Raw genomic sequence first — 15,958 nt, 5'->3', positions numbered from 1 at the left:
GCCCCATGCGTCCGCGTGTAGATCCGAGAGGGATCCGCCTCACACAGACGTGTGCGGACCCCCAAACGGGGATCCGCCTCATGGGTTTGAGCGTGGATCCGAAGGGGATCCGCCTCATATAGTTGCGTGTGGATCCCCGGGTGGGGATCCGCCCCATGCGTCCGTGCGTAGATCCGAGAGGGATCCGCCTCACACAGACGTGTGTTGACCCCCAAACGGGGATCCGCCTCATGAGTTTGAGCGTGGATCCGAGGGGGATCCACTTCATATAGATGCGAGTGGATCCCCGGGAAGGGATCCTCCTCATACAGATGCATGTGGATCCCCGCGCGGGGATCCACCCTAGTCGCGCCACCCGTCGCAGTTTCGCCGCGCAGGGGCGTCCGCATCTCCTTATTTATCTCACAAACTCCAGCTAGCCCGTCTCGACCCTCCCTCCCGACGACCGTGGCCGCGGCCTCGCAGCGCTCCAGGCGGTACGCCACGCCGGCCACGTCCCCGGCACGCGAGGGCGCCCCAAAACCTGTCACGGGTCCGCTAGCTCCCCTCAGTTCGCGTCGGGGCCCCGCCCCCGCGGCCGCCGCCACGGCCCGGCCGCGCTCCGAGAGGGACGCTTCCAGAGCCACCGCAGCGCCGCAAGAGGGCGCCCCTAAACTATGGCTAGTATTACCAGCATCAGCTACCTCGCACCGAGGCTCCAACCCCGCGGCAGCCACCCGGCCGTGCTCCGAGAGGAGCATTCTCTCGGCTACGACGGTACTGCGAGAGGGCGCCACGACGCTACCACAAGACATGAATGAACTTCCACCCGGCCCCCGCCAGGACCCCCCAGCCGCGGACCCACCCTGAGGGCGCTCCGACTGGAACGCCTCTCCTAGTGCGTCCCCGCCGCCAGGGGGCGCCCCAAGGACGTCGACGATGGGTGTACTAGTGAGGGGCCGGGAGGATGTCTCCTGGCGATGCCCCGCCCCCTCCCCAGTGACCGGGGCGAAATGGTCGTGCTCCAAACGGAACCGCACCCCCTTCACCCCATCGACCCTAGAAGGGGGGAAGTCGCCCGGGGACTGCCCAGGCTTGGCTGTATTCTCCAGGGGACCTAGCCCAGGACCCCCCACGCCGCGCACTCGATACCCTCGAATTTCCGCCTTCCACTCCTGGACAACTGTTCCAGATTCCCCGCGAGGAACGACTCCAGCTCGCCCGCCAATCCAGGTGAGTTCCACGTCGCCTTCGCAGTCTGGGCCCCCGACCACGGGGCCCTGCGCTGGCCTGTGCTGCCGCTGGCTAGCGAGTCCGGCACAAGACCAAAATCATCCACCAATTCCATGACACAGAAAAGGCGAAGAGTTTACCTGTTTTTCTACAGCTATCCAGCGTCTCGCCGCTGCCACCAGTTGTAGCGTGTCCCGCTGCACAGGGTTCGACACTGTAAGAACGACACGCTGGTGCAACTCACTGTTCTGGTCACAAAAATCTCTGCTTTATTCTGTCGCAATCTGACAGGACCACAATGTCCTCTTCCGACAATCCTTTTCACAACATGGCGCCTGACGGCAGGGACTGCGCAGGTGCGAGGCGGGAAAACCGCGGGCCGTTCGCAACCAGCGCGGGCAGCCAGCCAACTCCATGCGGGTCCGAGCTGGCGCCCCCACCGGCCGGACCCGCCGGCGCTACAATACACTAAACTCGACACATGCAATATTTTGGTAACGTTGCTTGACGCTCTGACCATATATTGACTCCTTTAACAAAGCCACATCTATTAACAATCATAATACAGTGTATTGTAAGGATGGTATAGGTCCCAATCGTAACAGAATCGTACTGTATCGTTACCCGTACCGACACGAGCGTTTGGACCGTGGGCCTCTCCCAGCTGGGTGGGGAGGTACAACGAAATAAAACAGACGTCAACTTATCACAATAACGGCTGGTTCTGAGACTAGTACCATAGTCTGTGCTGCCAGATCTGAAACCCAGTCTCCTTGGTATTGTGATTCAGTTAAATAGACCTATGCGATATTTTCCATTCCATGGAAGAATCACCAATTTACGTTTGGACGGTAAAAAAAAATATTTTCCAGGAAAAGCATCCTCATCTAACCGTCGCCTCTCATGCCTGTGATCATATGACAAAGTGGCAGTATTAATTGCGGGACTGAATGGCGCCGTCAACTCTGATTGCCGCAATTTTTTTAGTAATGTATCTGACATGTCTAACAAGTCTCGCCAGTCATGCCAGTGGGCAAAGTACATGTAAGTTGTCTGTTCTGATGTCAGGCCTAAACCTGTAATTTTGAACCTTAGGTCCAACGTGATGTTCGGTGACGTTGGGCATGTTGGGCAGGGCAAGCCTAGTCATCATACATCCATTGAATGTGTGACCATGGTGACACGTTCTTCACTGTATCACTCAGGTGTGTGAAATATTGCTCTGAAAGATGTATTAATTATGTTAGCTAAAATAGATTCATGGAAAAGGTTCCAATTATTTTTATTATCAGATTATAGGCTAGCCTCAGAACAAGGCTTTAAATTTGCATTCAAATGATAGGCCTCACACCTCCATCAGGCGATTGGAATGGAAGTTATGATATAGAAGCCTAATGTATATGCATCATCAAAGTATACATTTTGATACTAGGTTAAATACTTGTGACCTTTGACCTTGTCAAAGTTCGACATGTTTGAGGCATCTTTACACAGTTTATAAGATATTGAGAAATAACATACAATTTCAAGTGTCTGTCGCTTGTACAATGAATGCAGTGTGGAACCGGAATTTGTGGAAAAGGGAGTGAACCAGAATTTCTTCTGATTCAATCTCTGAATGACAAAAAAGTTCTTCAAACTGCTCGATTGTGGCGACAACCGACCGCTTAGGCCTAGACGTAAATAGTGCATGCATGCAACGTCAACAAAATGCCCCAGATAAAATCCCATCAGCAACCTGCTTACCCTTCAGATTATGAATGTAGGCGTCTAAGACTGGACCAAGCTGTTGCTCTCCACTGCTTTTGGAACCACGGAAAGATACCCAAGTTCTGTTTACGACCATTGTGACACTCCAGTTCCCAACTTCCCTACAGCCTTGTTTTCATTTGCTGTGAATTTGCATAATATTAGGAAAAGCCTATACTCACACACAGATCTCTCCCACAGAGGTAACCCTGAGACTTGGGTTTTTAGGGTCAAACAAGCCCGTAAGTGTAGGTGACTTTATTATGGCAACATAATTATATGCAGGAAAAACGGTGTGCTATACCTGCTGTTTTCATTGAGACTAATGGTATATGTATTTTTTAATAAATCTTAAATTATACTTGTACATGTACATCAAGCCTTCAGGCTAAATTTACATGTGCTTTCACAGTTTTACTATACAATTTAGCGACCCTGCCGCTGAGTCCATTTCATTTTTAACCAGGGCAGTGCAGCTTTTCACGATCAAAACAGCATTGACCAAAAGTCTTGTCGGTCAGTCCATAGAGTTTTGGCTTGCAACCAGAGAAGTAAAGTGAATGCATCACACCAAACATTTCTCAAATTGAAGTATACCCCAACCCCATGCCCTGCCTCAAAATTACATTCAAAATGATCTCATAGTTCTCAATCACAGAGGACTCCTTCAATCCGGGGCATGGGGTTACAATGAAACCCCATTCAGGGTCCAACAAGCCCTCCATTCTAGGTGGCATGAGAAATGCTTGTTGCTGCCTTGCGGCATCCATGAATACTACTGTACATGTAGTTATATTTCTTTTCATAGCTCATAACTTCATACAAGGCCAGAAAGAAGTGATGTCTTGCAGGGCAATAACAAAACCATTACCTCTTTTTGTTCCAGAATCAAAATGTCGTCCCAAAACAATTTCTTGTTAGCCACAAGTGTTTAATGAAACATTCCGTCAAAGATGGGTTTTGAAAAGATGCACCCTTACCACAAGTGTTTGCTTACACTCATGGGCCTTGAAGACCTTAATTAAGGTCAGTGCAACTGACCAAATTGACATTAATTATTCAAGGACAAGATTTTAAGGTAATGACCACTCCTTGGGACTTTGAAAGTAGCAGGGTTTGCTCTTAAACGTGACTTGGATCGCTGAATGGCGCTTTTGAAAAATGTTAAATGCACCTGGATTGTTCAACTCTATGATATACATGTAGGCTAGTAATTACTTCTGTGTTGTGCAGTGCACTTAAAAAGAAGAGATACAATCACATCTAGGGCCCCAAGGGAGAAGTTGTTGCAACCGATTTTTTGCAGAAGTTTTACAGTGTTCTTATTTTCAACCAAGGTCTGTTTTGCTTTCACCGTAGCCTCGAATACCATTCGTCTTGTGAATGGTAGCAATGATCTACAGGGCCGAGTGGAGGTGTTAATAGATGGCATTTGGGGGACAGTCTGTGATGATTATTGGAATCTTAATGATGCTCATGTCGTGTGTCGTCAGTTGGGCTATGTAAGAGCTCTCTCAGCAACTGGGTCTGCGCAGTTTGGCCGTGGAACCATCCCAATCGTTCTAGATGATGTAAAATGCAAAGGATCAGAAAAACAGTTACAAGATTGTCCTGCAAACAGAGAAAACAACTGTAACCATGGTGAAGATGCTGGTGTCAAATGCACAACTATAAGTAAGTTAAAGAGAATATTTTGATCATTTACTTGAATATTTTGATCATTTACTTGAATTATCTACAGTACATTTATTAAGTTGTTCAGTTTTGATTGGTTATTTGATTTGATCAATCGATCAATGGATATTTTCAATTTGTGTTGTATCTGAATCGGCCATATTTTCAATCACAACTGTCGTTTTTGTTTAATGTAGCTTCCAGTGAGATTGTTCTTGTTGGCGGTAGCAGTGAAGAGGAAGGCCGAGTAGAGGTCTTTGTAAACAATGCTTGGGGAACTGTCTGTGGTGATGATTGGGATCTAACTGATGCAACGGTGGTATGTCGTCAGTTGGGCTATAATTACGCAGTATCAGCTTTTGGTTGGGCTCATTTCGGTGAAGGGAAAGGTGAAATTGCTCTGGAAAATGTTAACTGCTCAGGACAAGAAAGCAGGTTGCAAGACTGTAGATCATCACCCTACAAGTACATGTACCACTGCGGCCATTGGAGAGATGCTGGAGTCATCTGTACAGGTATTTTTGGTTTTGTTTTGAATATATATGTAAATTTCTTACTAACAGACAAATGTACTTCATATGAAACAGGCAATCACAAAAAAAAAAAAAGATTTACGACAGGAATACTTCTAGTATTCAACAAATTTTGATGCTGTAAAAGCTGTCACACTAAAGTTTCTGCCCAGAATGACATTACAGTCATGATCACGAATATGACATTGTTTAGAAACCACTTTAGCACTCCGTGTACTCATGCATTGTCTTGCCCCACTTGCTCTTATAATGCCAGTGGGGTTGGCAGGCCCACTATTCATACTCCTGGTGCTTTAGGAATATAAAGAAATCATGTAGTTCATGCTGATTCTCTTGCCACATGTCTGTTTTATTCAGGTGGGCTTGATACATCTGACGTACGGCTTGCAGGAGACAATAGCAGTGTTCATGGCCGAGTGGAGGTGTTTATCAATGGTGTCTGGGGAACAGTTTGTGATGATGACTGGGATTTGAATGATGCAAGAGTTGTATGTCGGCAACTAGGCTTTGTGGATGCACTTTCTGCTGTTGGATCTGCAGAATTCGGGCAGGGCAGTGGAGATGTATTTTTAGATAACCTGGCATGTGATGGGACAGAGAGAACATTGTTGGATTGCCCACGGGCGGCCAGGCCCTACTGTAGACACAGTAGAGATGCTGGTGTCATTTGTCTAAGAGCAACAGGTAGGCCAAGCAAGTTTTTGGAAAATTTTGGATGTTCTCTTTGTTTGAATTTGTTTTGTTCTACTTCATTTTATGCATTACATTTTTCTCTTGTTGAATTCCAGAACACAGTGGTATGCGGCTAGTTGGTGGTAGCAGTGCTCTAGAGGGACGAGTAGAGGTGAAGTTTGGAAATCTTTGGGGTACTATCTGTGACGATGACTGGGATTTAGCTGATGCTACCGTGGTTTGTCGTCAGCTGGGTTATGGAGAGGCTCTCTCAGCTCCTGGTGGTGCAACATTTGGTGAAGGAACTGGTTTAATAGCCATGGACGAAGTGGATTGTAAAGGAACAGAAGACAATCTGTCGGATTGTGCATATCATGCTATGGAAGATTGCCAACATTCTGAAGATGCTGGTGTGTCTTGTAGTGGAATGCAACCAGGTAACAAGCTACAAGTGCACCTTATTAGCTCTCTTTTTTTCGAAAGGGCAAACTTGTCATTTCCATTAATATTTCTTTCAAAAATAAAGTTTTCAGAAATGACTATTCAACAGACCATCTATCATGAAAGTATTGAAAACTGCTGATGTCACTGTGCTGCTCAATTTCCTTAAATGCAAGTGATTTCTATGTGTATTACTGTTTCTCAGCAAAATGACCATGAACCAATGATTATGTTCTGTTCATGAATCTATGATCTATTTATGTTTGTCAACAGCATATAAGTTTGGTCAAGTCCGTTTGGTAGACGGGAGCTCAGAATATGAGGGCTATGTGGAGGTTAATTACAACCGTCAGTGGGGTACAGTCTGTGACGTTGGATGGGACAAACTTGATGCGGATGTCGTGTGTGAGGAGCTGGGATTTGATTTTGCCATCTTTACATCCGAAAGTATGATTTGAGTTTGTACACAGAATATGTACTCTAACTGGTAGACAAATACATTTAAGTTGAAGGTTGTCTTAAAAAGGTTCCTGAAATGTTTGGTCGACAAATGAACAAAAAAGCAGCCTGGGTAGAATCAGCTGGTGGAAACAGTGCCACAGGTTCGGCCATGTTTTACCAACAAATGAACAAAATTTAGCCTGATTACCAGACAAAACCAACCAGTGTTTAAGATGGTTGCTTGCAAGTACCTGTTCAAAATTTTAATAAGTTGCCAAAGGGGTTTGTGAAAAATAGAACTTGCACTGTTGAATTTCAAATACAATTGCATTGTATTTGAAAACAATTAACAAACAATTGTATTTAAACACAGACTCAATGGGCAAATAAAACTTAATGTTGGGTTGTGAAAGTCATTCAGAGGAGGAGTATTGTATTGGAAGTGCGTTTCTCTATACAGGACAGAAGAGAAGAGGGATGTTAGAGCTGGCAGAGCCAGTACAGTAGGAAGTGGCTGATTTTACAAAACACATCTGATATTCTGAGTGTAAAATCGCTTCGATTCTCTACCTAAAATGCAGCTAGAGGTCTCAGGAGTGGTACCACTTCGTTTTAGCGTGTGTCCTGTTTAGGTGCTCTTTGACTGTTTCTTTACAAATTTCGAGTGATTGAAAAACGGATGTGTGAAAAAACCATGGATACAAATCTTGCAGTTGTCGACTTTCAGTTGTATGAAATTTAGAGACAAGACCCTGCACACATTTTAGGCTCTTTCACATTTCCTCTTACCTTGTCTGTGTCTGCTTACTTTCCTGAAATATGTATGTTTTGAGCAAGATTTTTGGCTTTGTTTTCTTTCCTTATTTGTTTATTTTTGGTTTGTGACAAAGCATTAACCTTTTTGTTGTGTTAGGTCGTGATTATAACCGGTCCGCTGGTGGACCCGTCTGGCTTTCCAATGTGCGCTGTAGTGGGACCGAAGACAGACTAGCCAAGTGTTACCATGGAAAGTGGGATGACAATTACTGCTCACATGCTCAAGATGTGTGGGTGAAATGCAACAGTGCTCCAAGTACAAGTACATGTAAGAGCAAAATTAAGGCATTAAATGACCTGAAAAATTGCAGTCACCAAGATTTGTTGAATCATTTGAGACACCTGTGTATGTTCACAGGTGTTTTATGTTTGGCACACAAAGTTCTAGCTGATAATTCTGTATTTTGTATTTTCAGAAATGGAGACAGCTTTACTGTTTTAATGCCCTATTTGCCAGGTGGAACATTCCAGGTTAATTCTCACTTTAACGTCTCAGAAATGGATTTTTTTCAAGTTTGGACACTTTTGGACACCTTTGGACCTTTTGGACACCTTTGGACCTTTTGGACACCTTTGGACCTTTTGGACACCTTTTGACCTTTTGGACACCTTCGCAAAGCTTTTACAGAATGTTGTGTCTATAGCTACATGTATGTGAGTCTCATTTCTCAATGTGTGTTTAATTTTTCCATTGGCTTCACAGAAACTGGGCAGAAAATCAAAGTGTAAGCTTGGCGTCCAAAATACTTCAATCATTTTAATCAAAAGGTAGTAATATGTGAGGAAAATCTGCAAACCGCACAGTGATAGCCTACACGGACACACCAAGGTCCTCAGCTGTCAGGAAATAGCATGGATTTGGAAAACAATCAAAAGGTCTACCTTAAAAAGGCAAACACAAGACAAAGTGTGAAGGGACACAAAACAGTGTTACAAGACAAAAGCCTACGTCACCCATCACATTTCAAGACAAAAGCCTATGTCACCCATCACATTTCAAGACAAAAGCCTATGTCACCCATCACATTTCAAGACAAAAGCCTATGTCACCCATCACATTTCAAGACAAAAGCCTATGTCACCCATCACATTTCAAGACAAAAGCCTATGTCACCCATCACATTTCAAGACAAAAGCCTATGTCACCCATCACATTTCAAGACAAAAGCCTATGTCACCCATCACATTACAAGACAAAAGCCTATGTCACCCATCACATTTCAAGACAAAAGCCTATGTCACCCATCACATTTTGCCATTGACATTGCATCAGAGGCATTGTTATTGCCAAAGAGTACGAACTGGGCCTTGTAATATGGCTCTCTAAAGTCTAATTACAAGAAATGTTCTGCCAAATTTACTTTTCTTTTTCCTATATTCCAGCACTGACCATAGCGGCTATTGTTGGGATTGCAGTGGGATCGTTTGTAGCTTTGATTCTTTGCATCTTCTGCAGTTATTGGTTTTGCCGTTCATCAAAAAACACCACTACTGCAAGTCCAGCGGTAAATGTTATCTATAGACTTTACGTGTAATATGCTAGAAAATGGATCCATTAAACATTTGATATCACTGTATTCAATCTTACAGAATTTTATCCTGCTTTGTGGTGTTTTGGTTTCAGGATCAAAATGAAACTCTCAGGTTTTTTTTCATTATCTCAAAGTCTTCAAGTGTTACCTTTAAAAAGTAGGATTTGGCCAGTGATTTCAGTAATCGTGACTAGGGAATTCTCTATTATTAATTCTCTTTGGATTTAAATACACGGCTTCACTAATCGTTTTACTGAAGAGAAGTCAATTTTTCATCCAACTGTTTGTGGCAGGCCTCCAGGACTACCTATTCTCAAGTCCCAGCCAATGAAGCCAACACAGCCACTCCAGTCATCCACTATCATACTGCTCAACAGTCTGTCAGTGTAGCGCCCTCTATAGGAACACAACCGTCAGCCACCAGGTATCCAGCTAATGAGACTCCACCGCCATCTTATGAGACCACTGTAGCTCAGCCCACAGTGTCCCCATAAGTACTCAGCAAAGGGGCTGAAGCTGAGACAACACAGCAAACAGGTTCTTACAACCCCGCCTACTCACTTGCACAGTCCCCGCCCTGATGAACTCAGGGCTGCACCTCAGACCCAAGTAATGTCTAATTCCAACATACAGATTACTCTGTGACTAATAACCTTTGGCCTTAGTACCTTGTTAAGTCACATATTGAGCCCACTTGGTCCTGTGAATGAAAAGCTGAAAAGGATGCAACATCAACTCAAGGAGATACTGGATTGTGTAACAGTGAAAATGCTCTATAAGATGGTGAAAAATGCCCAAAACAAATACAGAAGTGGTTACTAGTGATTAGTTTCAACTTGGGCCTCTTGTTAATGAAGAACATAAGAAATGTTGGAATTCTAAATTTCCTTACTCAGCTATTTCATGTGGAATGACATGTCAGCATGGAATGTTCTGTGATATAACATGGAAATCACTGTTGCTCGTGAGTACCAAAATTAACATACGCTTATACCACAAAAGACACTCAACTCCTTTTAAAGTAGCAAAAAGAAAGAAATGAAACGAGAGAACTGAAATAGAATGATACATTTTTAAGGGTTGTAGCAAAAATTGATCCCAAATGTTACAAGTAAAAGGAGATGATTGTTGTCTGCGTAATGCAAACATCGGTCATAAATGCCTGAGGCAGGTGGATCACTCTGATTGGTTCTACACTACTGTGGCTAGTACGAAGTGTACTATATGTGAGCTGGTCTCTGTACAAGGAGATTGTTTAGAACTATATATGGAAGGCATTCACTGTAGACGTGAGGTAGAGGGGTGACTCACAAAAACATGAAGAAAATTTGAATTGTAGAATAGTTGGATTGGAATTCAAATAGTGTGCTTGAAAGGTTTGAAGAGTAAGGAAAACACTGCGTAATTGATACTTGATCACTTACAAACCTGTAAGGTCTTTATTTAGGTATGAGGCTCATGATAACAGGAAGTGTTGAGTCAGTGCTAGTGTATTCATTACAGTGTAGAGGAAACTTGTTCTCCAAGTCCTCTCATCGGGAGTCAGTTTCTCGTAAGTTTTAAAGTGCTGCAGCATTTTAGCCATTGTAACATTTTAACAGGGCTGAGAAGTTTTTGAAATGGTACACGTGAAAGTGTTGATTGTAAAATATTGAATATTCATAGAGCACTTGATTGGCAAGTGTGAAAAGATGTATCTGGTTCGTAAGTGTGACATCACCACGCCCACTGCACATGGACAGCACATAGTTACATGCTTTGACCATGGAACCGGAAGTGAAGGCGAAACTTCAGCGATAGTCCAATGGTAGCATGCAAATCGTGGCACGTCCGCCTTTGTGACGAAGTCACTTACGAATCGGATAAGTTGTATATGCATACACATTTACATATACACACTTAGATAATGCTAGAAGATATTACACTCGTGTAAACAGACTTTTCTGAGATTTTATGGAGTGATATTTATTGTATCCTTAGCATCAGAAACTGTAGGGAAATTTCTATATTACAATCTTTTCTGCATGAATAGTACTATGTTTTGCAGCTGTCATTAAGTGTACATGTATTAAATCAGATTAATTGCCAATTATTCATGTCATATGAGTCACTTATAACCATTTGAGCAGCTGGTATAATTTTATGCTACAGAAATTGAATTATTATTAATACTTTCACATTTAAAAAGATCCAAAATTGCTACTTTGTAGACATGTTATATTTTTGTCCGAAATCAGGGCCACAGTGCTTACATTCTAAAACAAAGGTCTATAAAAATGCCAGTAGTTTGCCATAAAAGACGTGTATTCATTCCTTTAGGCCTGTTAATGAAGCTTTTTAAAGTTTTAACTTCGTCCTTTTGGGGGAAGGAGAGGAATACCAACTTTATGAAATTGATGAGACTTGAGAGTTGGACAAGAGAAGGTCCTGCAGAACACTTGTCAAGCTTTGTCTGTAATGTGTACATTTTTATCTCTTTTCCAAACTTTTTATTCCTTGTGATGTATTGGGGCAGATAGAACCAGATAGTGTAAGTCAAACTGTTAAGTTTGACAAAAATGTTGAAATATTTCAATACCTGCAAGGTGGGTATCATCTTAGACGGATTTCATTTCCAATAGTTGTACATTGTAGAATAGGATTTGTATCCATTTTTGATGACAAGTACAAAGTGTCTGTAATCGTTAATGTGATTGTAGTAATACATTACAGTTTACACAGTGACGCAACACTAGAAGCAAATATAAGCCTCGTCTGAATTATTTGATCGACTGAGGCTTGTGAGCCAGATACAAGTAATTGGGACATAGTTTTACATCACTAGAAGGCTGGCACTGCATACCTGTTCAGTGAAAGGTGTATTTTTCAACAATCAGAACACTTGAACTGAGGTTGGAATCCAGACCATATGGAAATCTGTACTAATTCAATCATGGATGCAGTATGACAAAACAGAAAATGTTTTCATTTGAAACGATTTTTTTGAATAAATACATGTATTGAGATAAAATAAATACGATTTCAATCTACGGCGAACTTACAGTCAGTATCTTGAGAGACGTCAACTTTTCACAACAGCGGCTGGTTCTGAGACTATCACAACAGTCTGCGCCACATCTGAAACCCAGTCTCCTGTGCATATGCTTGACATTTTCAAGAAAAAGGCCAAGTGTATGGATTATTGAAGAATCGCCGTCAGGACAGGACAGTGGAAAACATTTTCCGGGAAAAGGCAAAGGCGTCATAGTTTGTCGTCTGCGCCAGTGCCCCCCCCCCCCGTGATCATTGGAACATATTGGAGTTGGCGGCACGGTTGCAAGAATGGCGGTGTTAACTTTGGTTGCTGTCGTTTTTGTACTTGTAATAGGTCTAACATATCTGACAAGTTTCGCCTTAGGACAATGTAAGTAAAAATTGGGCGTGGAAAGAGTTCCATACACGGGCGCCACTTGACAGCCTCTGCACAAATCCTATGTCATGGGACTGCTCTGAAAAATAAGTGTTTTCTAAGTGAAGTCTAGACAGCCAAACTACTTCTATACAGGCTGCCATCATCCCGAGAAGTCGTAGAAACTCCTCTGCTGTAGCCTGATGCTGAGTCATGAACTTTTGTACAAACTGTAATAGTTCTATGTTCCTCCCCTGAGGAAGACAAACTACATTGAGGTTGGTCTTGAAGTGACCACCTATATAAACAAGGTTCTGACTGAGAGTCAAACTGGACTTCCCCCTGTTGATTAGGAAACCGCAACTTTCTAACAGAACAAGCAACGAGTTCACTCCTTGAGGTAAAACTTTGCTCGGAGCATGTATTAACAAATCATCTAAATAAGGGAACACATGGGCCCCTTCCATTCATGCTTTGGCTACAACCGGAGCCAGAACTTTGGTGAAAACCCTCGGAGCTGACTTTAGGCCGAAGGGAAGAATCCGAAATTAGAATACACTTCTTCTGACCTTGAACCGCAAAAACTTTCTGTGGCATTCCCTGACTGGGATGTGCATATAAGCATCTTGTAAGTCTATTGAACAAAGCCAATCCTGTGGTTTTACTGCCTTCTTTATCAAACGGAGGGACTCCATTTTAAACTTCTGCTTTTTAATGCAACAGTTCAACGGCTTTAGGTTTAGAATCAAACGCAAATTTGAAGGTTTCTTTGCCACTAGAAAGAACGTTGAGTAAAGCCCTTCATTTTGACTGGTCCAAGGAACAAGCTTGATGGCATTCTCGTTAAACAAGGCGTTGACCTCGTCATACAAAACAGAGGATCTTACTGAAAACTTTGGGCCTACTGGTGTGCTCCTGATGCCATTGAAATGAGGCTTATCTTGGAACTCCAAAAGGTGACCAAATTCTACAATGTCGAGAACCCATTGGTCGTTTGTCAAGAGGTGCCACATATCCACCTGTGATGAGATTTGACCCCCACAGGATTGACTGAAAGAACTGGAAGGGCCCGCCTCATCCTATTGTGATTTGGAGGACGAGAAACCTTTGTCATTGGTATGTATGAGCTGGCTCTCCACCAGTTTGAACTCTTCTAAAACCTCCTTCAAGTTGCCCCCACACAGGTTGCCATCCCCAGTCTTTTGGAGCTTTCCTGAGCTTTGACTTAGTATTGTCATCTCAGCAGGTTTGCTGCAGCCACATGAACAGGTAGTTCCTGGCTAATTTAGCGTTAGTAGCTTCCCTCACTTGAAGGTCCAGCATGTCAAGAGTGGTTTCCTGTGCTGCACTCAAAGACCGAGATGCAGACCCAATATCGACCAGGCCCTTCAAAACATTCAAACTCTGATGATCAAGAGTGTTCTGAAGGAGCTCCTCCAACTGTGACACCGCACAAGCCATACCATCATGGGCCTCCTCAATGCTCATAAAGCGGCGATCTGCCATATTCAACGACTTATCAGGGAGTTTGGGAGCGTGGATGTCGAAACCAGGAACCACTCGTCCGAGCTCATGAGCCAACAAGGGGTCGAGCTGGGAAGGCATCATGTACTTTCTATAATGTTCCTCCGTGATTTTGTAATGAGCCAAAGTGGATGCATGGTATAAGGAGAAACGTTCAGGATTCCGCGACCACAGCTTGTCAACCAGTTTCTTTTGCCCGGCTGCTAAGGACAGGAACACTTTGCTCTGCCTAGTGTCGAATCGAGCTGAAGTGATCTTGGGGTCTTCCCGTGGTCCAAAGTGAGCATTCCTAATGGGAAGGGAGCACGCTGCGTCCTTGACCACTTCAAAGAATGTATCAGGGTTGATTTCCAGATCCGCAAACTCCAACACAGAACCCACATAATCATGATCAGAACCATGTGGGCCCACTCCCGCTTGACTAACTGATTCCTGGGAGGAGATGTTTTCTTGCCTTGACCTACGACCACGCTTGAAGTTACCAGTGGAAACCTAGCTGAAACACAGGATCGTCAAAAAGCTCCTCCGGCTGAGGATATAACCAAAGTGAGTCAGCCCTCTTGAAATCTTGATGGTTACATGTGCTGTCATGATTGCCCCCACGTGGCAAACCAGTTACATGGGATGTATTAGAACCAATGGAGCCCCCCACAGGGGCCTTTCGCTAATTGCAGACAGCACCATGAACCCCCCAAAAGGCAGCCTGTTTGACCAAAGGGGCCTCTTCTCCCAAGCGAGACACTGTACGAGGAGCAGAACCTCGGAAAGGGGTCAGTTGCGGAGCCAAACTTTTCACCATACTCTGCATCATCTGCTGCATACATTTGGCAAGGTCTGAGAAACTTTGCTGGAATTCAGCCCTGTCAACATATAACAGGAGCACATGCCTAGCTATGCTGAGACTTGTGTACAGAGTGAGATGCAGCTTCATCCTCCAACCTTTTAGGAGCCTTTTCCTCGGCCTCACGGGAAAACGAGGCCCACAAGTCCAAAGACATACTACCCATTTTCTGACATTAATCGCAGCTATGTCCGCTAGATCCGTAACAACACTTACAGCACAATGCATGGGGGTCATGACCCCCAGAACTCTGTGGCAAGACCTGCTAGAACATGCAGCGGTGTCGGCCACACATGCCACATTAGCACGCTTGCCAGACTCGGCCGCCGCCACGATAACTCTAAATGAGAGATCGATAGGCAGAATGACTCACCAAATTATTGCTATTATACTGTCGCCTACAGCGGCAGAGCAACTCGTAGATGAGTACAAGACAACTAAGATATATAAGGTGTACTTACACCAAACTGACGGACGCCTTTATCAGCAAAATCTATCGTAGTTTTTTATGAGGACACAATAAAAAACATGTGGGAAGTGGGAAGATGCTTAAAGAAGCACTGGTGCGCATGCGTACGTGGAATGAGTGCTCAGGGGGAGCGGAGGTGATCACGTGACAAGGCTGTTTTTGTTCTTTAAGCAGGATTGAGTGGGAGTTGAAGGAAATATCCTATAAGTATTTAGAGGCAGAAGTAAATACATGAATGAGAAAGAATCGTGTAACAGGAAGGTCACGACTTTGGTCTGGTCTACTGGGATTGACCCTGCAATGCCAACTCAAGGAAATGCTGGATTGTGCGACCGTAAAAATTGCGGAATAAAGATAATGACCAAAAATGCAAAAAAGAAATAACAAAGAAGTCATTGTTACAAGTCGTCATTCTCTTCAACTTGGTCTTGTTGTTAATGTAAATAAGAACAAATGAAAAAATGGGAATAATCTGTACAATGAACTTTTCTTTGGTTCATTTTTGGTACAACTATATACTTCTGTACATATGAAAGCTGTGTTTGACATTGTGTTGGTTTTTGTTGGATTACATCATTTCGTCTTAAAGGAATTGATAGGTAGAAATGCCCATGCTTTTCTGAACAATTGAGGGTGTCATTGGAGTGATGCCTTTTACAAGACACT

At 43.6% G+C, this 15,958-nt stretch overlaps 1 protein-coding gene and 1 long non-coding RNA gene across 11 annotated transcripts; one reads left to right on the top strand and one right to left on the bottom strand.

Moving 5' to 3' along the window:
* Positions 1 to 1,982: 1,982 nt before the first annotated feature.
* LOC110980063 (scavenger receptor cysteine-rich domain-containing protein DMBT1-like) lies at positions 1,983 to 12,112 on the top strand. 10 transcript variants are annotated; one of them, XR_015425622.1, is made up of 10 exons: positions 1,986 to 2,256; positions 4,321 to 4,635; positions 4,833 to 5,150; positions 5,526 to 5,852; positions 5,957 to 6,277; positions 6,555 to 6,728; positions 7,636 to 7,806; positions 8,242 to 8,263; positions 8,922 to 9,043; positions 9,364 to 9,475. XR_015425622.1 is itself a non-coding variant. In XM_022236374.2 (9 exons), exons 1-9 carry the CDS (start codon positions 2,163 to 2,165, stop codon positions 9,562 to 9,564), a joined length of 2,043 nt encoding a protein of 680 aa, XP_022092066.2. In that variant the 5' UTR covers positions 1,987 to 2,162; the 3' UTR covers positions 9,565 to 12,112. The 10 variants fall into 10 exon arrangements, 2 of the variants coding, with proteins under 2 accessions (XP_022092068.2, XP_022092066.2); XR_002598274.2 differs by lacking the exon at positions 8,242 to 8,263 and having other exon boundaries at positions 1,983 to 2,256; positions 7,636 to 8,188; XR_015425618.1 differs by lacking the exon at positions 8,242 to 8,263 and having other exon boundaries at positions 1,983 to 2,256; positions 7,636 to 8,192.
* On the bottom strand, positions 4,383 to 15,354 carry LOC110980085 (uncharacterized). Its single transcript, XR_015425624.1, has 3 exons — positions 15,285 to 15,354; positions 12,112 to 12,213; positions 4,383 to 4,523 (listed from the first exon to the last, which is right to left on the bottom strand). It is a non-coding gene; the product is annotated as an uncharacterized LOC110980085 (long non-coding RNA).
* Positions 15,355 to 15,958: the final 604 nt, after the last annotated feature.

The sequence above is a fragment of the Acanthaster planci genome, linkage group LG06, assembly GCF_054643075.1.
Source record: "Acanthaster planci isolate LZ-2023a linkage group LG06, COTS_SCS, whole genome shotgun sequence".
Classification (NCBI taxonomy): domain Eukaryota; kingdom Metazoa; phylum Echinodermata; class Asteroidea; order Valvatida; family Acanthasteridae; genus Acanthaster; species Acanthaster planci.
This window is presented reverse-complemented; position numbering and strand designations above follow the sequence as displayed.